Source organism: Mauremys mutica, chromosome 10 (genome assembly GCF_020497125.1).
Source record: "Mauremys mutica isolate MM-2020 ecotype Southern chromosome 10, ASM2049712v1, whole genome shotgun sequence".
Lineage (NCBI taxonomy): Eukaryota > Metazoa > Chordata > Testudines > Geoemydidae > Mauremys > Mauremys mutica.
Window position 1 is genome coordinate 71,181,705 of NC_059081.1, and position 19,687 is coordinate 71,201,391.

General features: G+C 40.6%; 1 protein-coding gene across 1 annotated transcript in view; it reads left to right on the forward strand.

Annotated features, from left to right (window-relative positions):
* Positions 1 to 19,687, forward strand: part of HDAC4 (histone deacetylase 4) — a 449,638-nt gene that overhangs the window by 215,967 nt on the left and 213,984 nt on the right. Inside the window, exon 6 of the mRNA XM_045032382.1 lies at positions 17,506 to 17,750. Coding sequence (XP_044888317.1) covers positions 17,506 to 17,750 — 245 coding nt within the window. The remainder of the gene's footprint in view (positions 1 to 17,505; positions 17,751 to 19,687) is intronic.

Consider the following 19,687-nt stretch of genomic DNA (forward strand, 5'->3'; position numbering starts at 1 on the left):
CAACACCACCACCTCTAAGTAACAATGAGCATAGGGGACAGCCCCGATGGCATAAACCATGTAAGGTGAAGACTAAATAAATTCTTCAGTGCCTAGACAAGTTCAGCTTGTGACCAATGGGCCCTGAATATAATCTGATTGGGTAATGCAGTTGAGTGTACAGTGTATCACCCTTCGTACACATTATTTTCTTTCTTCATACCTCTATCATTTCTTCCAATAGAGAAACAAGCTCTTCTGGATACAATTCACAAATCTGGACTTTGAGGTCTGTGCTCACTCTATTCCATCTTGGCAACTTCTTGGCCAGAGGGAAGCAAAACCTTCTCAGAGGAGACTTTAAAGTTATTGTTACCTGGGTTTCCACTTGCTTCTTTATTATGCATTACAAAGATGATTTGATGGCCTCCTCAGGTTTTAATCAGAGGATCCTGCCCTTGCTGTCTTGCTTTTCCTTCAAAATAACCCAAACTAAAACAAATGCTAATAATCTTGGACACAGTCTTTGTAGTTCATAGTACTGGTTATTCTCTTACTTGTCTCTCTTACTGCTTACTATTTTTAAGTAGTTCATCTCTAGATTGTAGCACTATTTTTGTCTTGACTGATAATTGGTCTTCCAATAGAAGTACACATCTGCCAATCGGGAACATCCCTCCTTAGGATTTGTCTATGTTGGTGCCTTTGTTTTCCCACTTAAGGGTTTAAGGCACCAAACAGGCTGTTGGATCCCAAAAGAGAATATTCATAATTCTGCCTCCACGCATAATTAGGTGGAATGATGTTTAAGTGTCTAGGTTTGTGCATGCCCATTCCCTGAGACCATTTAATAGGTAAGACAGAATTGTCCTAAAAAGCTATTCACTACTTTTCATTTTTGGAGGAGACACAAAGTCCAACTCTCCATAGTATTGAGATTCCAATACAAAGGAAAGAGTTGGATAAACCATCTAGTCTTCGTTCTTTGATCTTCAATTTTAGTTTCCTGATTGAATAAAACTGAGGAATTTACTAGAGAGATCTATATTCAAGTGGAAGTCATTTTAATTTAAAGATTTTACAAAAAAGATGTGATTATATATTCTGTCAGCATTTTACACGAATGCCAGGGTGGGCAAACTTTTTGGCCCTAGGGCCACATCGGATACAGAAATTGTATGGAGGGCTAGGTAGGGACGGCTAGGGGAGGCTATACCTCCCCAAACAGCGAGGCGTTGCCTGGCCCCCATCCAGCCCCCCCGGAACCTCCATCCCCATCCAACCCCCCCTGCTCCCCACCTCTGACTGCCCCCCGGAACTCCCCTGCTCCCTGCCCCCTGACTGCGCTGCACTGTAGCACCAGGTCTGGCGGTACTATAGCCATGCTGCCTGGCCGGAGCTGCAGCCACGCTGCCCAGACGCTGGGGGAACTGTTACTGCAAGGGAGGCAGTGAGGGAGGGGAGCAGAAGGGAAGGGCCGGGGCTAGTCTCCGCCCCACGCACCGCACTACTGAGGAGTTGGGCTGGCTCCTCCGCAAGCCTGTCCTGACCCTGTTCCCTGGCAGGAGCTCAGGGGCCAGAGGGAAGGGTCCCGCGGACTGGATGTGGCCCTCAGGCCATAGTTTGCCACCCGCTGCTTTAGATTGTATTAAATATGAGAAAACGAGATGTTTCTTTGCAATGAGTAAGTAACATTAAAACCCCATCTGTTTTCCAAAGTTCAGCTCCTCATTTGAAAACTTTCAGTGGGTGTTAGGATAATTAAGTTTGGTTCCAATTCAGGCTGAAATTTTCTCATATCCCCAAAATATTCCATTTCTTGTTCACATTGCAACCTGTGTGTTGGTTGTAGGGAATCCGCGCTGCTATTACTAGAAATATGTGTGAATTCCAAGGAGGATGACCAAGGCTGTATTTGAATTCACCCCACGCATATCCAAAGCATGCAAGTGTTGAGCTGTGGAGAACTAATAGCAACTGTGGTGAACTGAGATACCTGCTTTTCGAGGATGGCCAAATCATCAGATATGCTATAGCCTGTGACAAGGCTGTGCTGTGGGAGGCAAGTCTTTTTAGCCCAGTGAGTTGTGGGTAACAGAATAGTTTGTTTGAATAAGTATTCACTCTTTTTCATTTAAACACATGCATTGGTTTGGTCACACTCAACAATGTCTCTAAATTAAAAACCTTTGCTGTGATCATCTGTCTTGTAGCAAACACTAACTTTGAAGGTGGCTAGTAACACTGTAAATATTTGATTATTTCATGTAACATACAGTCCCCAGGTAAGATCGTTACCAAGATATCATTGCTGGTAGGAAATCTGTCATAATAGACTAATTGTTGTAGATTTTTGTAGTATTTTTAAAGCATTTTCTTTGGCGGAAAGAGCAGGTGGATATTTGATAGGAAGGTTTCTCTAAGATAAAAAGCAATGCTCTGCAGTTGATACTTCATTCGTGTTTTAACTATTAAATGTCCCAGTGCAAAAGTCACTACATGAAGCACTGGTTATGAAATTGACATCATGCTAACATACATCTCAATTTTTTGTTTTTGTTTTTTTGTTCTAATAAACATTTCTGGTCTTGTATTGAAATGGATAGCTGGTTTCTTGACTCCCAGTTTAATGTGAGCTAATTTCATTAGCATATTTTAATAACAAACTTGATGATAAGCAGAAAACTAGCATATTGTGGACTAAATATACCTCATACGTGATAATCTTTCAAACATGATTATGATGCAATTCCATGTTTTCGTTTGTCCCATTATGGTTTACAGGAAAATATAATTCTTTTATCTTGGCACTGCAGTCAGATACTGCAGAAGCTTGTTTCTATAAATAGCCCTGATCTCACTGTCTCTTAGTTTTTTGGCGAGTTTTGACATTTACTGAAGTGTAGACAGTAGAAAGAGTGCTTTGCATGCACAATGAACCCTTCACAACAGTACCAGGTGTTTTTTGGGTTTTTTGGTTATTTTGTTTGATAGGTGGTGTTCTCTTTAGTGCTGACAAACACTGCATGGAAGCAGAAAAAGGGTATTTGAAAATGATGTGGTGTGTTTAATTTTTTTCAGACACCCATAGAATACATAAGGATAGGCAAATATAAATTTTCATCCAGAAGAAATTATCCTTACTTCGTTTAGGAGATGATTTGTACCAAATTAATGCTGTGTTTTTTGGAAACTGCATTCATGCCTTTGAAGTCTCCCAGCTGTTCAGTATACTTGTTCCTTTATGTGACATGTTTCTGACATGTGGAAATCATTCTGACAATAGTACCCTGCATTTTTAGGCTTTGAATAGTGCAGCGGGTCAGCCTTGAGGAAATAAAACATATGAAATGAAACACCTCGACACATACAGTACTATTTCCAATTCCATCTAGCAATGAAAACCACTGAAAATATTTCTTAGGGGAGATTTGTACACGTGCTTACTCATTCAGCTGCATCAGAAATAGCTGTCATCCTTTTATTGTGTGCCTCATACTATGCAAATACCTTGTTTTTTCAGAAAGGCAGTGTGTGATGTTTTGCTCTATGTTTGATGGTAATAACTGAAAGACTGCGGGTGTGAACCAGGGCTGCTTCATTTTATTTTTATTTTATACTAAAACACTTGACAAGCTGTATTGGCAGAATTTATCTGGAGGGCAACACTAGCATGGCAATAATTAGAGGGAAGGCAAACTCATTAGTCAGAAACAAAGCTAAAGAAAGTCATGAGAGGGTGGGGGATGAAAGGAGGGAGGTTGAGCCAATAGTTTCTGGAAAGCACTGGGCTCCTAAGTTCAGATACATTGATCCAGAGGGAATGTGTTCCTCCCTGATGTGTAGTGGTTTGAAATACACCAGGGACTACAGAGTTACTGTATGTGTTGAAATGCTCTTGTACTGGGTTTTTGCGCACTGTCTCCCAAGCTCGCTGTCTATCAGACACGTGGTGGTATGTCTATACTCTATTTAATCTTGTTTTTCTCCCCCCCCCCAGCCTTGAGCAGAAACGTACCTTCACTGTTTTTATAGGAGACTGTGGAGATTAATGTAGCTTCTCCCTTGGATCAGGAGAAAAGTGAAGAGTAAACCGGACTGGGTATCTAGGTAGTTAGTATTCTGTAGATACTGGGGTGTGTGGCTGTCTGTGTATGTGTGCGTGAGAGTGTCACAAAGCAAAAGACTAGTTTAATACATCTGCGTTTGAAGTTGACATTGCACCTAAATTGTAACAAAGGTATTGTCTTCTGTTTTACCTTACATAAACTACTTTGTGAGGAATCTATTTCTACATTTCAAATTAATTCTGGGACATACATTTTACTCAAAGGAAATGGATCTAAGTAAACATTACACAGAAAATGAGAAGATTTTAATTGGGCTCTTACATTTTTAGAAGTTTTGTTTAAAATAATTTTGTTAATGCATGTTTGTGTCTTTCTAGTATTTTATGCTTTAATGTTACATTCAGTGTTTTAAAGACTGCCAGGAACACTATAAAAGAAAAGAGAAAAATGCAAATTATTTTGAAGAAATGTAATGTAAATTTTTTGTGTATAAATGTGACACTTCCCCCACTCCCTTTCAGAAGAAAATTCTATACACAGAGAGAGAGAGAGAGAGAGATGCAATATTGGCAGAAAGCTATTTGTCAGTGTTTTGGGGCAAGAAGCAAAAAAAAGAATAGTAGTGCATGAAAGTCTAGCAATGTGGTACTATATATAGCCTTAATATGAAATAATTTAATGTAAAAAGATCTTTCAGGAAAATATATGAGAAACCTACTGTGTGAAAATATTCAGTGTTTAGAGCGAACAGTTCGTTATGGCAATTCTTAACCAAGAAATGACTCCCATTAATCATATTTTGGGCAAACTATGAATTTCCAAATTTGTCAGATGTAACATTTTAACTAAGTGCCAGACTCTTAATGACTTCAACTGGTAAGGAGTGGGATGCTTTAGATCTTAGCTAATTTACAACATACATTTTCTTGGAAACCTCTAAATGTCTTCATTATTTTGGGGCAGAAGAATAGCACAGTGTGTTTTAGCATGTTGTGAAAGTAATAGTAAGTGGAGAGACTGAACAGAATCTCTGCATATCTAGTGAAAAATAAATGCAGTGTCCTCCTTTTTACTGATTATTTTCCTACAGTGCAGGAAAAGATGTGGAGAACATAGGATAGTTTATTATTCATAATTGAGATCTTGTCTTTTAATTCATGGGTTTGGTATTTCTCATTAAAACTCTGAATATAGCCTTTGTGCTTTTGCTAACGTCATTAATCTGATTGTATTAATATGTTCTCAAGGCAGAACCTATAAAAGCAATTTTCTAGTCTACCATAAAATATTCATGAATACAGGCTTTTTTGTTTTGATGATGCGTTCATTAAGTAGAAAAGGTTTTATTGTTTTCAGGAGGGCTCTGCAGGTCAGAAGCATTCAGTGCTTCTGTTGGGAACTCATGGCATTTCAAGTAGTTTTTGAGACGGAAATAGTACGAGTCATGTTTGACGCACCACTCATTGAATACAATGAATGAGAATTGTGGTTATGATCTCTGCAGCTGGCACACTGTGCTAGGGCTTGAGACATTTTTTGTGGATTTGTTGCTCCATTGTATCTCTACTCAGTATTAAAAATGTGACATTTGTTGAGTTTTCTCAGGAATATTAAACTGTCTTTTTGTTTTTAACATGATGGAACTTAAGCTGTTTTTATAGGGCAAATTAATAGTAATTTAGAGGTGAAAAGCTCTCTGAATTGCTCACTATTCTCGTCTAAATACTCCAGTGGTTGAGTAATGCAAAGCTTTAGCTACTCCATTTGGTCTAATGCAGAACAGCTTAAGTATTCATTTCTTTTCCCATTGAATAGCATTTATTTTTTAAATTTAGTAACTCTGACACTTGGGTCATGAATTAGTAGTGTGTGAAGAAATTTTAGGTGCATATTTAGAACGTGAATAATTTTGATGTAACAGTTCCTAGCTCTGAAAATTAGCCAGACTGAGTAAACAACTTCCACCTGCATTTTAGAAATTCTAATCTTTATTTAGTGTTTCCATAAAGATGTATGCAGTACTGCCAACCCCAAATGTTCAGTTATCTTATCAGGCCTACAAAAGTCAGACACTAGACTTAAAAAGCATGAAATCAAAGCAAACAAATTTGGGAGTTCTTTTGATTTGCTCTCTGGTTTTTGGCCTTGTGGCATTCACAATTTCAAGTTCTTCTCTGCAACAATAAGGGCTAGAAACTTACTTAAAAAAAGAATGGTGGGATTCTCTCATAAGAATTCTAAGCTGTGGCTTTAAGAAAAACACAGAACATTGAAAGACTCAGTACAATTGTGAGTGCTAGCAAAATTTTGCATAGTATTGTTCATATTCATTATTTCCCTTTCAGAAGCTTTCTGGGCAGGGAATCCATAGACAGCTGACTACTCTAGTATTAACTATTTCTTTAAGGTTTGGATTGTTTTATGATCATACACTGTATTTGATACAAAATTCCTATATCTCATAATGGACTTAAGCTAGATTTGGTTGAACAGTCTAATTTGAGGCTAAATTCTGACTCTCACTGGTATGAAATCAATACAGATTCTCTAGATTTACCCCAATATAACAGAGATCAGAGTTTAGCCCTAAATGAATTATCTTGAGTAGATTCAGAATTACATAACATGAAGAACCAAATTGTGAGAAATGTATTGCCACCTGTTTCAGATATAGTTATCGTGCAGATTTCTTACTGTTTACAGTGAATATGATGAAGCATACCTATAGTCCCCTTGGAGCAGAGGCTTTGTCTATTCAATCTAAGGCCTGGTCTACACTGGGGGGAAGGTGGGGGTGAGCTAAGTGAGTCTAAGTTATGCAATTTCAACTACAAAAATAGCATAGCTGAAGTTGACGTACTTAGAGCTACTTACCGCGATGTCTTCACTGCGGTAGGTTGACTGCTGCTGATGCCTTGTCGGCTCTGCCTACGCTTCTCGCTCCGGTGGAGTACAGGAGTTGACGGGAGAGCACTCGGTGGTCGATTTATCACGTCTTCACTAGATGCGATAAATCGACCCCCGCTGGATCAAGCGCTCCAGAGGCAAGTGTAGACATGCCCTTTAATGTTGTTCTGATGGAAATAGTAAATTGGCTCCTTCACGCCCCCAGTACATGTTGTTTCTGAAGATGAGTTGTGCATGATCTAGCTGTTAGAATTTTTGTTTTCTACTGCTTACTTTTTATTTTTTGGATATTTTCATTAGTCTCGGTTAGCATCCTGAGACTTCTGGCAGGCTCTCAAAGATATGTATTCTAGGAATCTTACTGTGATGATAGCCTTGTTCTGTCTTGGGAGAAAAAACTTTCAAGTAACCATGATGGTGGCGGGGGGAAATCCCATATTTAGAAAAATCAATTGTCTGCCTGTTCTTAAAATATTTTATACATTTGTATGTGTTTTCCAGGTTAGTATTTAGAGATATTTGATAACATTGGAGGTCTGTCATTACTCCGCCGAATTCTAAAGTTCTAGTCCAGTATAGATGGCCATCAGAGAATTCTCATATTGCTGTGAACAGAATCTGTTGAACAGATTTCATATTTGAAAGAGATCATAAGGGAAACATTAGGCCAAACTTCTTCTCTAATGATTTCTCCCCGTCTGCTATAATGCACATTTTATGGCTCAATGTGAACCAGTAGTTTTTGAAGATTGAGTGAACTAGTTGAACATTAGTAAATGTATCTTCAGTCTTTAAAAAAAGAATCTGAATGCTTTTGTTCAGATTTTGGACTCTAGGAAACTGAATATTAGTTTCAAACTTAAAAATTTCTTCCCTCTGCTTCCAAACCATTAATGTTCATATAGCATTAGGTCTAACTTTAGTACCCGAAAAGTCATACTTAACTGCTGACACAATTCTAAACTTCCCCCTTTTATGTTTGTCTATAAAATACCTAAACTGATGCATTATATCACAAACTCAAATTAAGAGCATCCATGCTAAACAAAATCTATTTTAAAACTGATTTAAAGTTAAACTGGTACAACTTTGACCACAGATCAGGCCTTGGGGAGAGCTGTTGTATGGTGAGCTCTTTTGAAAATCTGGCCCATATTTTCTCTCTCTCTCTCTCGCTCTACATTCTTATGTGATCCATGTTGTAGAGTATCTGAGAACCTCTCATGAGTAAAAACAACATTAGTGGTCTCTCTCTATCTCTCCCCCTCTCTCCTTTCTACTGCCAAAGGCAGGGTTTTTGTGTGTTTTGTTTTGTGCTATATTTGTTTTTGGAATCTTTCTCTTTCATGTATGAAAGTGATGGTGCCATTGCAGGAACGACTGTGATTTTTGACTATTTTAAAGGGTAATACTTACAGTCCGTAGCAGGTCTTGGAACCACAGCAGAGTGAATTGTAAACACAAATGTAATATATAAAATAACCATTCAAACCTATCTAACAGAAGAGTTCTCAGACTTTTCCATAGGATGGTCCTTCTTTTAATACAGAAACTGGCTCATGGCCATCTCTCCGGCCAGTAATTGGTGAAGAGATGGCCACATTTAATCCCTATGGCAACTATTGCAATTGCTTACGTGGAATATTAATGTTTAATTTATTATACTTGTCTTTTAATGGTTACAGTTAATAACCAGAAGGAGGAATGACCACTGTGAACCATCACTTGGTGACCTAGGCCACCAGGTTGGGAGCCACTGATCTAACTCAATAAACTGTAAAGATAGCCAGTTGTTTAATTACATATTTCACTCCCACACTTGAAGATAGTGTTAGTCAGCATGGATTTGTCAGGAACAAGTCGTGTCAAACCAGCCTGATAGCTTTGCTTGACAGGGTGACAAGCCTTGTGGATATGGGGTAAGCGGTAGATGTGGTATATCTTGACTTTGGTAAGGCTTTTGATACTGTCTCGCATGACCTTCTCATAAACTAGGGAAATGCAACCTAGAAGGAGCTGCTATAAGGTGGGTGCATAACTGGTTGGAAAGCTGTTCCTAGAGAATCGTTATCAGTGTTTCGTATAACGAGTGGGGTCCTGTAGAAATCAATTCTGGGTCCGGTTCTGTTGAATATCATCATTGATGATTTAGAAAATTGCATAGAGAGAACACTTATCAAGTTTGTGGATGATACCAAGCTGGGAGGGGTTGCATGTGCTTTGGAGGATAGGATTAAAATTCAAAATGATCTGGACAAACGGGAGAAATGGTCTGAAGTAAATAGGATGAAATTCAATAAGGACAAATGCAAAGCACTCCACTTGGGAAGTAACAGTCAGTTGCACACATACAAAATGGGAAATGACTGCCTACGAAGGAGTTCTGAAGAAAGGGATCTGGGGGTTATAGTGGGGACCACAAGCTAAATACGAGTCAACAGTGTAACACTGTTGCAAAAAAAGCAAATATCATTCTGGGATGTATTCATAGGAGTGTTGTAAGCAAGACATGGAAAGTAATTCTTCCGCTCTACTCCATGCTGATTAGGCCTCAACTGGAGTATTGTGTCCAGTTCTGGGCGCCACATTTCAGGAAAGATGTGAACAAGTTGGAGAAAGTCCTGTGACCTATGAGGGAAGATTGAAAAAACTGGATTTGTTTAGTTTGGAAAAGAGAAGACTGAGAGGGGACATAACAGTTTTCAAGTACATAAAAGCTGTTACGGGGGGGGCGGGGGGGATTGTTCTTCTTAACCTCTGAGGTTAGGACAAAAAGCAATGGACTTAAATTGCAGCAAGGTAGGTTTAGGTTGGACATTAGGAAAAGCTTCCCAATTGTCAGAGTGGTTAAGCACGGGAATAAATTGCCTAGGGAGGTTGTGGAATCACCATCATTGGAGATTTTTAATAGCAGGTTAGACAAACATCTGTCAGGGATGGTCTAGACAATACTTAGTCCTGCCATGATGGCAGGGGACTGGACTAGATGACCTCTTGAGGTCCCTGCCAGTCCTACGATTCTATGCCTATCTGTTTACCTGTTATACACAGTCTTTAAATTAGAATCAGCCGTACAAATATCTCCTGCTGTAAGTGGTTCACAAATGGTCACTGAACTCCAACAAGAGATTCTTAGATTCATCTAACTTTGTGATGATGCCTGCATTTGAAACAGGATGCTATCTCTATGCTGCAGTTAGTGGCAAACAACTGTGTGTGAAACTACAGAGTGTAATGATCTGTCCTTTTCACAAGCCTGATGTTCTGTGGGAAATTTGCTACAGTATGTTCCAGGGCACAGACAATGTTCTAGTGGTGGCTGTTTTCCTTTTTTGTGCTTCTGGATCTGGAGAGGAATGTGGGAGTGTGGAAAAAAAAATGGAGCAGGGAAAAAGACAGGAAGGAAAACAATAAGAAAGTGGCGGGAGCAAGTTGTAGAATGAAAAATAGCATTTCCAGCAATCTGACCTTTTGCTTTAAAAAAAAGAGTCTTCTGCATAGTGTGAATATGTGGGCAGGCTTAAAACAAACAAAAGGAATTATTTTTTTCATACAACCTGTGGAACTCCTTGCCAGAGGGTGTTGTGAAGGCCAAGACTATAACAGGGTTCAAAAAAGAACTAGATAAATTTGTGGAGGATAAGTACATCAATGGCTATTAGCCAGGATGGACAGGGATGGTGTCCCTAGCCTCTGTTTGCCAGAAGCTGGGACTGGGTGACGTGATGGGTCACTAGATTACCTGTTCTGTTCATTCCCTCTGGGGCACCTGGCATTGGCCACTGTGAGAAGACAGGATACTGGGCTAGATGGACCTTTGGTCTGACCCAGTGCGGCCATTCTTATATGGGAAACCTCTAGGAACAGCTAGGTTCTGCAGAAAGTGATTTTGGTGATTCATTAGCTAAAACACTCTCTGAGTCTGTAATGCTTGGTGCTGGATAATTACTTTTTGCTCATGTAAATTCCCACAATACCTTCACCTGGAGACTCTCATATATAATATAATACAAGTAACTTCATGTGCTAAACTACATTTTTGTGTGGTAAACAATTGCTACATTCCACCTTGGAAGTGACTGCATTTCACTGACGGTGTCAATCATGTCATCTCTGTTCTTGTGTATAGTTTGGATATCAGCTTATGTGAAACACTTTTTTGACCTGCAAATGTCACAGGTCAAATTTAGGCAAATTGAAAACTTTGCTTACAAAAAAACCCCAGCATATCTCTATTCCCACTCACACTATGGCCCTGTGCAAAGTCTTTCTTCCCTGTCTTAATTTTCATACTGTAATTTACTTTCAGTTTCAATGGTTTCTACTTCCAAATGTACCCCCAAAATAGTCTCTGCTCCCTTGCAGACTGTGCTATTTTTGAAGGGATGGAGAAGAGCTTGCTTTTCCCAGACACAGCCTTGCTTTTGACAAATGTCTAAACAGTTCTGGCAGTGGAGCACCTCAGCCTAAGCCAAGCTTCCACCCCCACTTCATATTCTTCTTTAGTTGTCATCTGTAGACCTTTTCCCATGCAGCTCACCTATACACAGGAATCTCTTCCTGAACCTGTCCACTATTCCTCCATGTCCCCCTTTTAAATGAAAGACTGAAAATTCCTAGAAGCAATCATCTTCCCTTTAAAAAAAAAAAAAAGGGGGGGGGGAAAGAGAAAAATTGCGTTTCCATTCATTTCTTCAAGGGTGCCTCATTGGAGCAGCACATCATGTGAAAGACAGCATTGTCTGCGTAGCTATCGCAAATCAAGAAATGTCGAATTTAAGGCTATCCATGCAACGTTAATGCTGTCAGCTTGTACATTTGCATTACAGCACAGTTTTTTACATACATTATCACATTTTTTTTAACCAGACAAGGAGTTGGAAACCTTCTCAGAGCATAAGCAGAGCACTATTTTGTCCTCCAGTTTACCTGATTATGTGCAAAGTCAGGGTCCATAAAATCCTCACATAGGAGAAGGTCCAGATATCACAGAACCAATCTTCAGGGCTCACTGCAGTTTCCTTTCCCATATTTATGGGGGGCTGAGAAGTCAATAACTACCTGGGAACTCAGCCCTAGAGGTCTCACTTTTCGGTGGGGTGACACAACCAGGCTCCAGAACAGTTCATCTACTCTCTGATGTCCTGTATTACACAGGCCATAGAATTTCAACCATTTATCCCTGTAATAACCTTAATCATTTGTTTCAGAGTAGCAGCCGTGTTAGTCTGTATCCGCAAAAAAAACAGGAGTACTTGTGGCACCTTAAAGACCACGAAAGCTCATGCTACAATAAATTTGTTAGTCTTTAAGGTGCCACAAGTACTCCTGTTCTTAATCATTTGTGTTTAACTAAAGCATGTATTCCAGAAAGGTGTCCAGTTTTGATCTGAAGACACACAAATTGAAGAGTCCACCACTTCCCTTGGTAGTTTGTTCCAGTAGGTAATCACCCTCACTGTTAAACATTTGTGCCTTTGTCATAAACAGATAGTTAAGGGTTAATGTCTCTTTTACCTGTAAAGGGTTAAGAAGCTCAGTAAACCTGGCTGACACCTGACCAGAGGACCAATAAGGGGACAAGATACTTTCAAAACTTGGTGGAGGGAAGTCTTTTGTTTGTGCTCTTTGTTTTGGGGGTTGTTTGTTCTCGGGACTGAGAGGGACCAGACGTCAATCCAGGCTCTCCAAATCTTTCTGAATCAGTCTTTCATGTTTCAAACTTGTAAGTAGCACAGGCAAGGCGTGTTAATCTTATGTTTGTTTTCTCAACCTGTAAATGTTCCTTTTTGCTGAGAGGATTTTACCTCTGTTTGCTGTAACTTTGAACCTAAGGCTAGAGGGGGGAGTTCCTCTGGGTCATAAGAATCTGATTACCCTGTAAAGTATTTTCCATCCTGATTTACAGAGATAATTTTTACCTTTCTTTCTTTAATTAAAAGCTTTCTTTTTAAGAACCTGATTAATTTTTTCTTTCTTGTTTTAAGATCCCAGGGAATTGGGTCTGGACTCACCAGGAGTTGGTGGGGGAAAGGAGGGGGGAATGGTTAATTTCTCCTTGTGTTAAGATCCAAGGGGTTGGATCGGTATCACCAGGGACTTGGTGGAAAAGCCTCAAGGGTATCGAGGAAGGGGAAAGTTTTGGGGGGGGGACAGGGAGTGTGCCAGACACTGGAATTCTGGCTGGTGGCAGCATTACCAGATCTAAGCTAGGAATTAAGCTTAGAAGGATCCATGCAGGTCCCCACATCTGTACCCTAAAGTTCAGAGTGTGGGAGGAACCTTGACAGCCTTATTTCTAATTTGAATTTGTCTGGATTTGGCTTGCAGCCATTGGTTCTCAGGTCTGTCTTTGCTAGATTAAAAAGCCTTTACGTAGTATTTTATCTCTGTGAGGGTACCTATACACTGTAATTCACATCAGCTCTTGATCATCTTGTTGAGAAGCTGGACAAATTGAGCACTCAAAGGGCATTTCAACCCAGTGGGAAAATGCACCCTACAGGCATGTGGTATCTAAAGCACACTAGCATGTTGTGTATTAATTGGTCTGTGTAGACCCTGCTGGTGTTCCCTGAAGGTGTGTTGAGTACTGCTCGCTAGGCAGCCTTCACTGTGTTATGAGCAGGGTCTACATGAGCCAATTAATGCACAACATGTTAGTGCCCTTTGGATATTACACCCTCACCCACCCACCCACACTCCGTAGAGCATGTTACGCCAACTTGCAGACAAGTCCTAAGTTTCTCACTGTAAGACAGCCCTCAAATTCTGTTTGTGGCTTTTTTCTGCACCCGCTCCAATTTTTCAACATCCTTTTAAAATGTGACACCATAAGTGAGCACAGCATTCCAGTATTGGTCTTACCAATGCCATATACAGCGTTAAAATCACCTCTCTGTTTCTATTCACTGATCCCCTGTTTATACATCCAAGGATTGTGTTAACCCTTTTTGCCATAGCTTTGCATTGCTTGTCCACTATGACCTCTACATCCTTTTCTGAGTGATGGTTTTCCAGGATATAGTTCCCCATTCTGTAGATGTTGCCTGGATTCTTTTTTCCTAGGTGTCTGACCTTGCACTTAGCTGTATTCAGATGTATTTTGTGTGAATGGGGTTAGCTTACCAAGCAATCCAGATCACTGTGAAAGACTGTCTTATCCTTCTCGTTATTTGCCATTCCTTAAATATTTACTTTCAGTAGTGGTTTTATATTTACTTCCAGATAATTGATAAAGATATTGAAGAACATTAAGCCCATGGAAGCCCAATAGAAACACCCGTATTTGATGATGAAGGGTATTTGTGAATGGTATTTCCAGGGTATTTGTTATGTTGATGGCCTAACAACGTTTTGGAGTGAGAGCTGGCAATCCATCATGTCAGATATGACAAGACCAGTGCGAAGAGACAGAGATAGGAAGAGTACCAGGGGTGAAAGTAGGTCGTTATGGGCCAGTACGGTGTACCGGTAAGTAGTGGCCGCTGGTACCGGCACGTACGCAGCCAACGTCAAAGTGCTGCCCTGGATCCTTTTAAATCGCCACCGGAACCCTGGGTGGCGCGGGTCAGGCAGCGCGGATAGGGTGGCTAGGGGAGGCCGAGGGGGCTCTTCCCCTTCTGCCCGAGGCCCCACCCCTTCCAGGGGCCCGGAGTCAGGCCCCTGTACCGGTAAGTCTTCTATGCTACTTTCACCCTTGAGGAGTACATTTTAAAAGATCATTTGTGTACCGAATACTCCTCTTAACATTGCTCAGTGGGGCATTCGGAACAAAACCCTAACTTAGTATTTATATTTTATAGATATTTGCAGGTGACATTTAAGGACACATCAGTTTAAAGAACATCAAAGTCAACTTGTTCTGCAGCCATGTCTCACTTCCATAGGGAAGTGACTTATAAATCCATAGTTAAGCAACCAGCCTTAAAGTAGAATATCAGTTGAATCTTGCATAAAATGAAAGCTTTCATTTGAGATATTAGTTGACATTTCCTTATATTGTATAGTATCAGAGGGGTAGCCGTGTTAGTCTGGATCTGTAAAAGCATCCGACGAAGTGGGGATTCACCCACGAAAGCTCATGCTCCAAAACTTCTGTTAGTCTATAAGGTGCCACAGGACTCTTTGCTGCTTATATTGTATGACAGTTACCTTTCTGGTAGCCAGCATCTCACTTAGAATGGTTAGCGAGCTGGCTGTTTTACCTACGATGGAACAATTTATATCGTTTTTCGTCAACTTCATGCCTCAGTTTTCATCAGATCCCGTCAAATAGTTTCTGACTCAAACTCTGTCATATGGGCAAAAACAAAGCCCTGTTTTTTTTCTATAGAGGACATGTAAGCAGTCAAATATTGCAGTCCACGTGAGTCAAATTTGCTATCAAAGATTCTTTGAGTCATTTCAGATGATTTCTCCTATCCCTTCCTGAGCTAGTTCAGTCAGAGCTGTGACTGCTTCTTAGGCAGAGAAAAAAAAAGTCACGTAAAGAAATTTACAAGCAGGTGACCTGTTATACACATCTCTGTTCCTTTATTGAACATTATTAAGGCTACGATGTAGTCATGGAGGGCATGGCAGTCACGGATTCTGTGACTTTACCGGACCTCTGTGACTTCTTCAGATTCAGCTGTCAGGGACTGGAGATGGGGCTGGAGGCGAGACTGTTGCCCCTTCCCTGCAACTGGGGCTGGAACCAGGCAGGACCCTGCATCCCCTGCCCTGTTGCTTATGCCCAGGGGCTTCAGTGGGGGCCATGCACCCCACCCTCTGGCTGCGGCCGGGCTGGGCGAGGGCTGCAGCCAGGGCCACACACCCCTGTCCTGCAGCCAGCTCCAGAGCGGAGGCTGTTCAACCCCTCCCCTGGTGCCCCAGTCCCATGGTTTCCAACGGGGGCTGTGCACCCCGGCACCACATTTTTATACTTCGATAATTTGACAAACATTTTGTTAGCACGAGTGTTTTCCAAGATGTTGTGTGTTCTAATTGTAGATAAACATAGTAAATCGTTTTGAAAAGGACTAAGGATTTTTTTGTAAAATTAATCAATATAAACATCTCAGGGGAGATACTGAGTTTCCTTATGGAGCAAAACATTAAAAATACAGCAAATATAAACAGCTGTAATATTTAGTACAGAATTAGAATTTTGGTTGCAATTTTGAATATTTAGATGATAGTGGATGGCTGTGGTTGTAAAGGGAAAAACAACAATGGAAGTATATTGATTGAGATCAGTGTTGCTGCAGTGCTTTCACTAAACACCTGTCCTGTTTGCTTTTTTATGAACAATTCCCAGTTCTCAGAGAAATGCTCTTTGTGTAGCCAAATAACTGACTCCTTAATACGCCAAGTATTCAAGTACATTTTTATATCCTCTTTATCCCTGGATCCTGATTATTTAAAGGCTTATCTCCAAACAGATGCTACACTGTACAAAGGGGCATGATGTGGCATTCCTAGGTATCCATCTGCTTTAGAACCCCTGCATTAGCTGCTAGCACACTGAGCTGTGTTTAGTGCTTCTCTGTTCACTACAGTTTTTCCCCTGTGAAAACGGAGTTTTCTTGGGACCTCTCCTATCTTCACCTGACATTTGAATTTTTCCCGTTTCCTTGTAAATTTTTGGCCACAACTATATCCCACAAAATAGATTTCATTTAGCAGTTTGCATTAAGTATGTAATAATAATAATACCCTACCTAGCTCTATCTTTAGATCCTTTCATCTTTAGATCTCAAAGCACTTTAAAAAGGTCAGTATCATCTTCTTTTGTATATGGGGAAACTGAGGCATCAGGAAGGAAGTTACTTAGGCAGCATCACCCATCAGAACAGTGAAAGTCAGGAATTGACCTCAGGTCTCCAGTCTAGTACTCTGTGCACTAGGTTTCCCATTCCAGAAGCAGATTAATATGAATTTCTCACCTAGTGTGCGGCTCCTATTATGTTGTTAAACAATGGGTCCTCTTTAGGGTTGCCAGGTGTCAGGTTTTCGACTGGAATGCCTGGTCGAAAAGGGACCTTGGTGGCTCTAGTCACCACCGTTAAAAATCCGGTTGGCAGGGCCGGCAGACTCCCTACCTGGCTCCACGCAACTTCCTGGAAACGGTGACATGTCCCTTGGCTCTTAGGTGTAAGTGTGGCCAGATGGGCTCCACAGGCTGCCTGACCACCAGCTCCGCAGCTCCCATTGGCTAGGAACTGCAGCCAATGGGAGCTGTGGGGGTCGATGCCAGTGGACAGAGGCAGCATGCACTGCACAGAGCCGCCTGCTCACTGTCCTTGCACCTAGGAGCCGGAGGGACATGTTGACGCCTCCAGGGAGAGGCCAGAGGTAAGTGCTGACCAGAGCCCACACCCCTCAAATCCTCTTGTACCCCAACCACATACCCCAGCGGTTGTATGTCCTTTTGCAATATGAAATATAAGAGAGATGGTGTTGTTGATTCAGGTATTGTGATTCCCAAAAAGCCTTCTAAAAGCCAAAGCTAAATTCACTATTGAACAGGGAATAGGCTGATCGCTTTTTGTTTTTTCTTTTGCAGTTGATGTGAACACAGCACTGCCCTTGCAAGTTGCACCAACTTCAGTCCCCATGGATCTCCGCTTGGACCACCAGTTTTCCATGCCAGTGACGGAACCTACACTCCGAGAACAGCAGCTCCAGCAGGAACTCCTGGCTCTCAAACAAAAACAACAAATTCAGAGACAAATCCTTATAGCCGAGTTCCAGAGGCAGCATGAGCAACTCTCCCGTCAGCATGAGGCCCAGCTACATGAACATATAAAAGTAAGTGATTGAAACAGCTGTGAGAAGTGGGTAGAAATACTAATTTAACAAAAAATGCTCTAAATGTAGGCGGACTTCTTTGAAAGGCGGAGAAGCAGTGGGACTGGTAACCCCTGTTTAGAGAGCCATATCTGTAGGTTTGATACAGAGAACCAAGTACCAAATTTTTAACAATGAGAGATTAAATTTAGATTCCAGTCTCCTAAGTCCTTATCTAGGCACCTAAATAAGTGGCCTGACTTTCAAAAGTGCTGAACTGCCCAACTACTCCCATCAACCCATTTATATAGAGGCCTAAGTGTGGATTTAGGAGCCTGCATTTAGGATTTCATTTTTGAAAAATCTTGGCCTAAATACAGAGAGAGAGAGCCCCTTTTATTGCCGATATAGCTATTGAGAATAGAACTTGTAGGAGACCGATGTTACTGTTCTGCCTAATATCTAAATGTAAAAGTGCATTTATAAGTTAGTGACCATAAGTGTTAGGTTGAGGGAAAATATTGTGTATGTGATATGATTCCAAAATCATTCTCACCTGATGGATGCTTTATATAGCCAATATTTGTAACATTCTGGAGGAAAGTTAAACGAAGGGTTAGGTTTGAATGTAAACATCTGAGATTGGGATATTAGAGTCTATATTCAGGGGTAGTCATTGCAGTTTATCTTCCTATGGCTTGTAAACTCTTTGAGGTAGGGACTGTGTGCACTTTGGTATTTTAGCAAAGCCTAGCACAAATGTGGTGCTTTTATAATGGTGGATCATATTTCCTATTAACTGCAGAGGAAACTCAGCCTGAGTAAGGGGTGCTGAATAGAGGAGCATTAATTAATTTGATTAATGTTACAAATTTGCAGTTAGAATGGAGTGCACACGTTGTCCATTGCACATCTGCAAGTTATAAAGCAGTCCTCTGGATATGATCTCCTCCAGAGCTGCACAAAAGCATATGCAGGGTTGGGAAGGGGGTGGGGGAGAGAGGAGGGAAGGAGGAGTGTGTGGGGTGTGACTTTCAATATTAAGTGCATGTTAACCTCTGCCCTAATGTTTTAAACTGCTCTGTCAAACAGAATGAAAGCTAACATAACAAATGGAAGTAGGAGGTACGGTTTGGAAGATTGCTGTTGCACAGTGAAAATGTTAAACATTATATAAATATTCAGAGTAACAGAGTATTGCTATGGTAACATCAGTTTTCAGAATTGCGAATGTGCTTTCCTCTCAAAGGGGAGTTAGAACTGCACAGGGTAAATGTTGATGTAACATTAAAAAGTGATTGGACCCTGAATCTTATATAACTTTTTCATATATAACCTTTCTTTTTAAAGGTTAAGTACTATATTATATTTACAGACTTTCTAAACAGTAGAAAAGGCCTGTGTTAATTACTGTCCATTGTAACATAATTGACTTAAGTTGTCAGCAATAATACTTAAGAAACTGAAGATTTAGTGCCAGCTATTGTGTGGCTCATCAGCACTGTGCATGCGTTTGTGTGGTTTTAAGAACGTAATCTCTTTAGGGCAGGGACTGTCATTTACCATGTGTATGTACCGTGTCTAGCACAGTAGGGCCTAATCTGGGTGTTTGTTGCCTTTGGGTGTTACCACAATGTAAATGTTAAATAATGGTACTGTCAGTACCACAGTACTGACCTTCAGCACAGACTTAGAAGTGCACTCCGGGTTTCTGAGCATGAAAAATGCTGTTCATTCTGAACTGTACAAAAGGTATGGTGGTTGTCAGGTGCGGAGACATTCCTGCTAGTAACTTAATTATAAGGCCATTAATAATGATCTTAAAAACAACAACATATCACATGGAACCTCCAAAATTAATGTATATATTGAATGTATCTTGAAAAACTGCATCATCTGATTTGTATAAAATTTGTGTTTATGACTTCAATAAAAGTCTACATTATAAAGAAAAATTG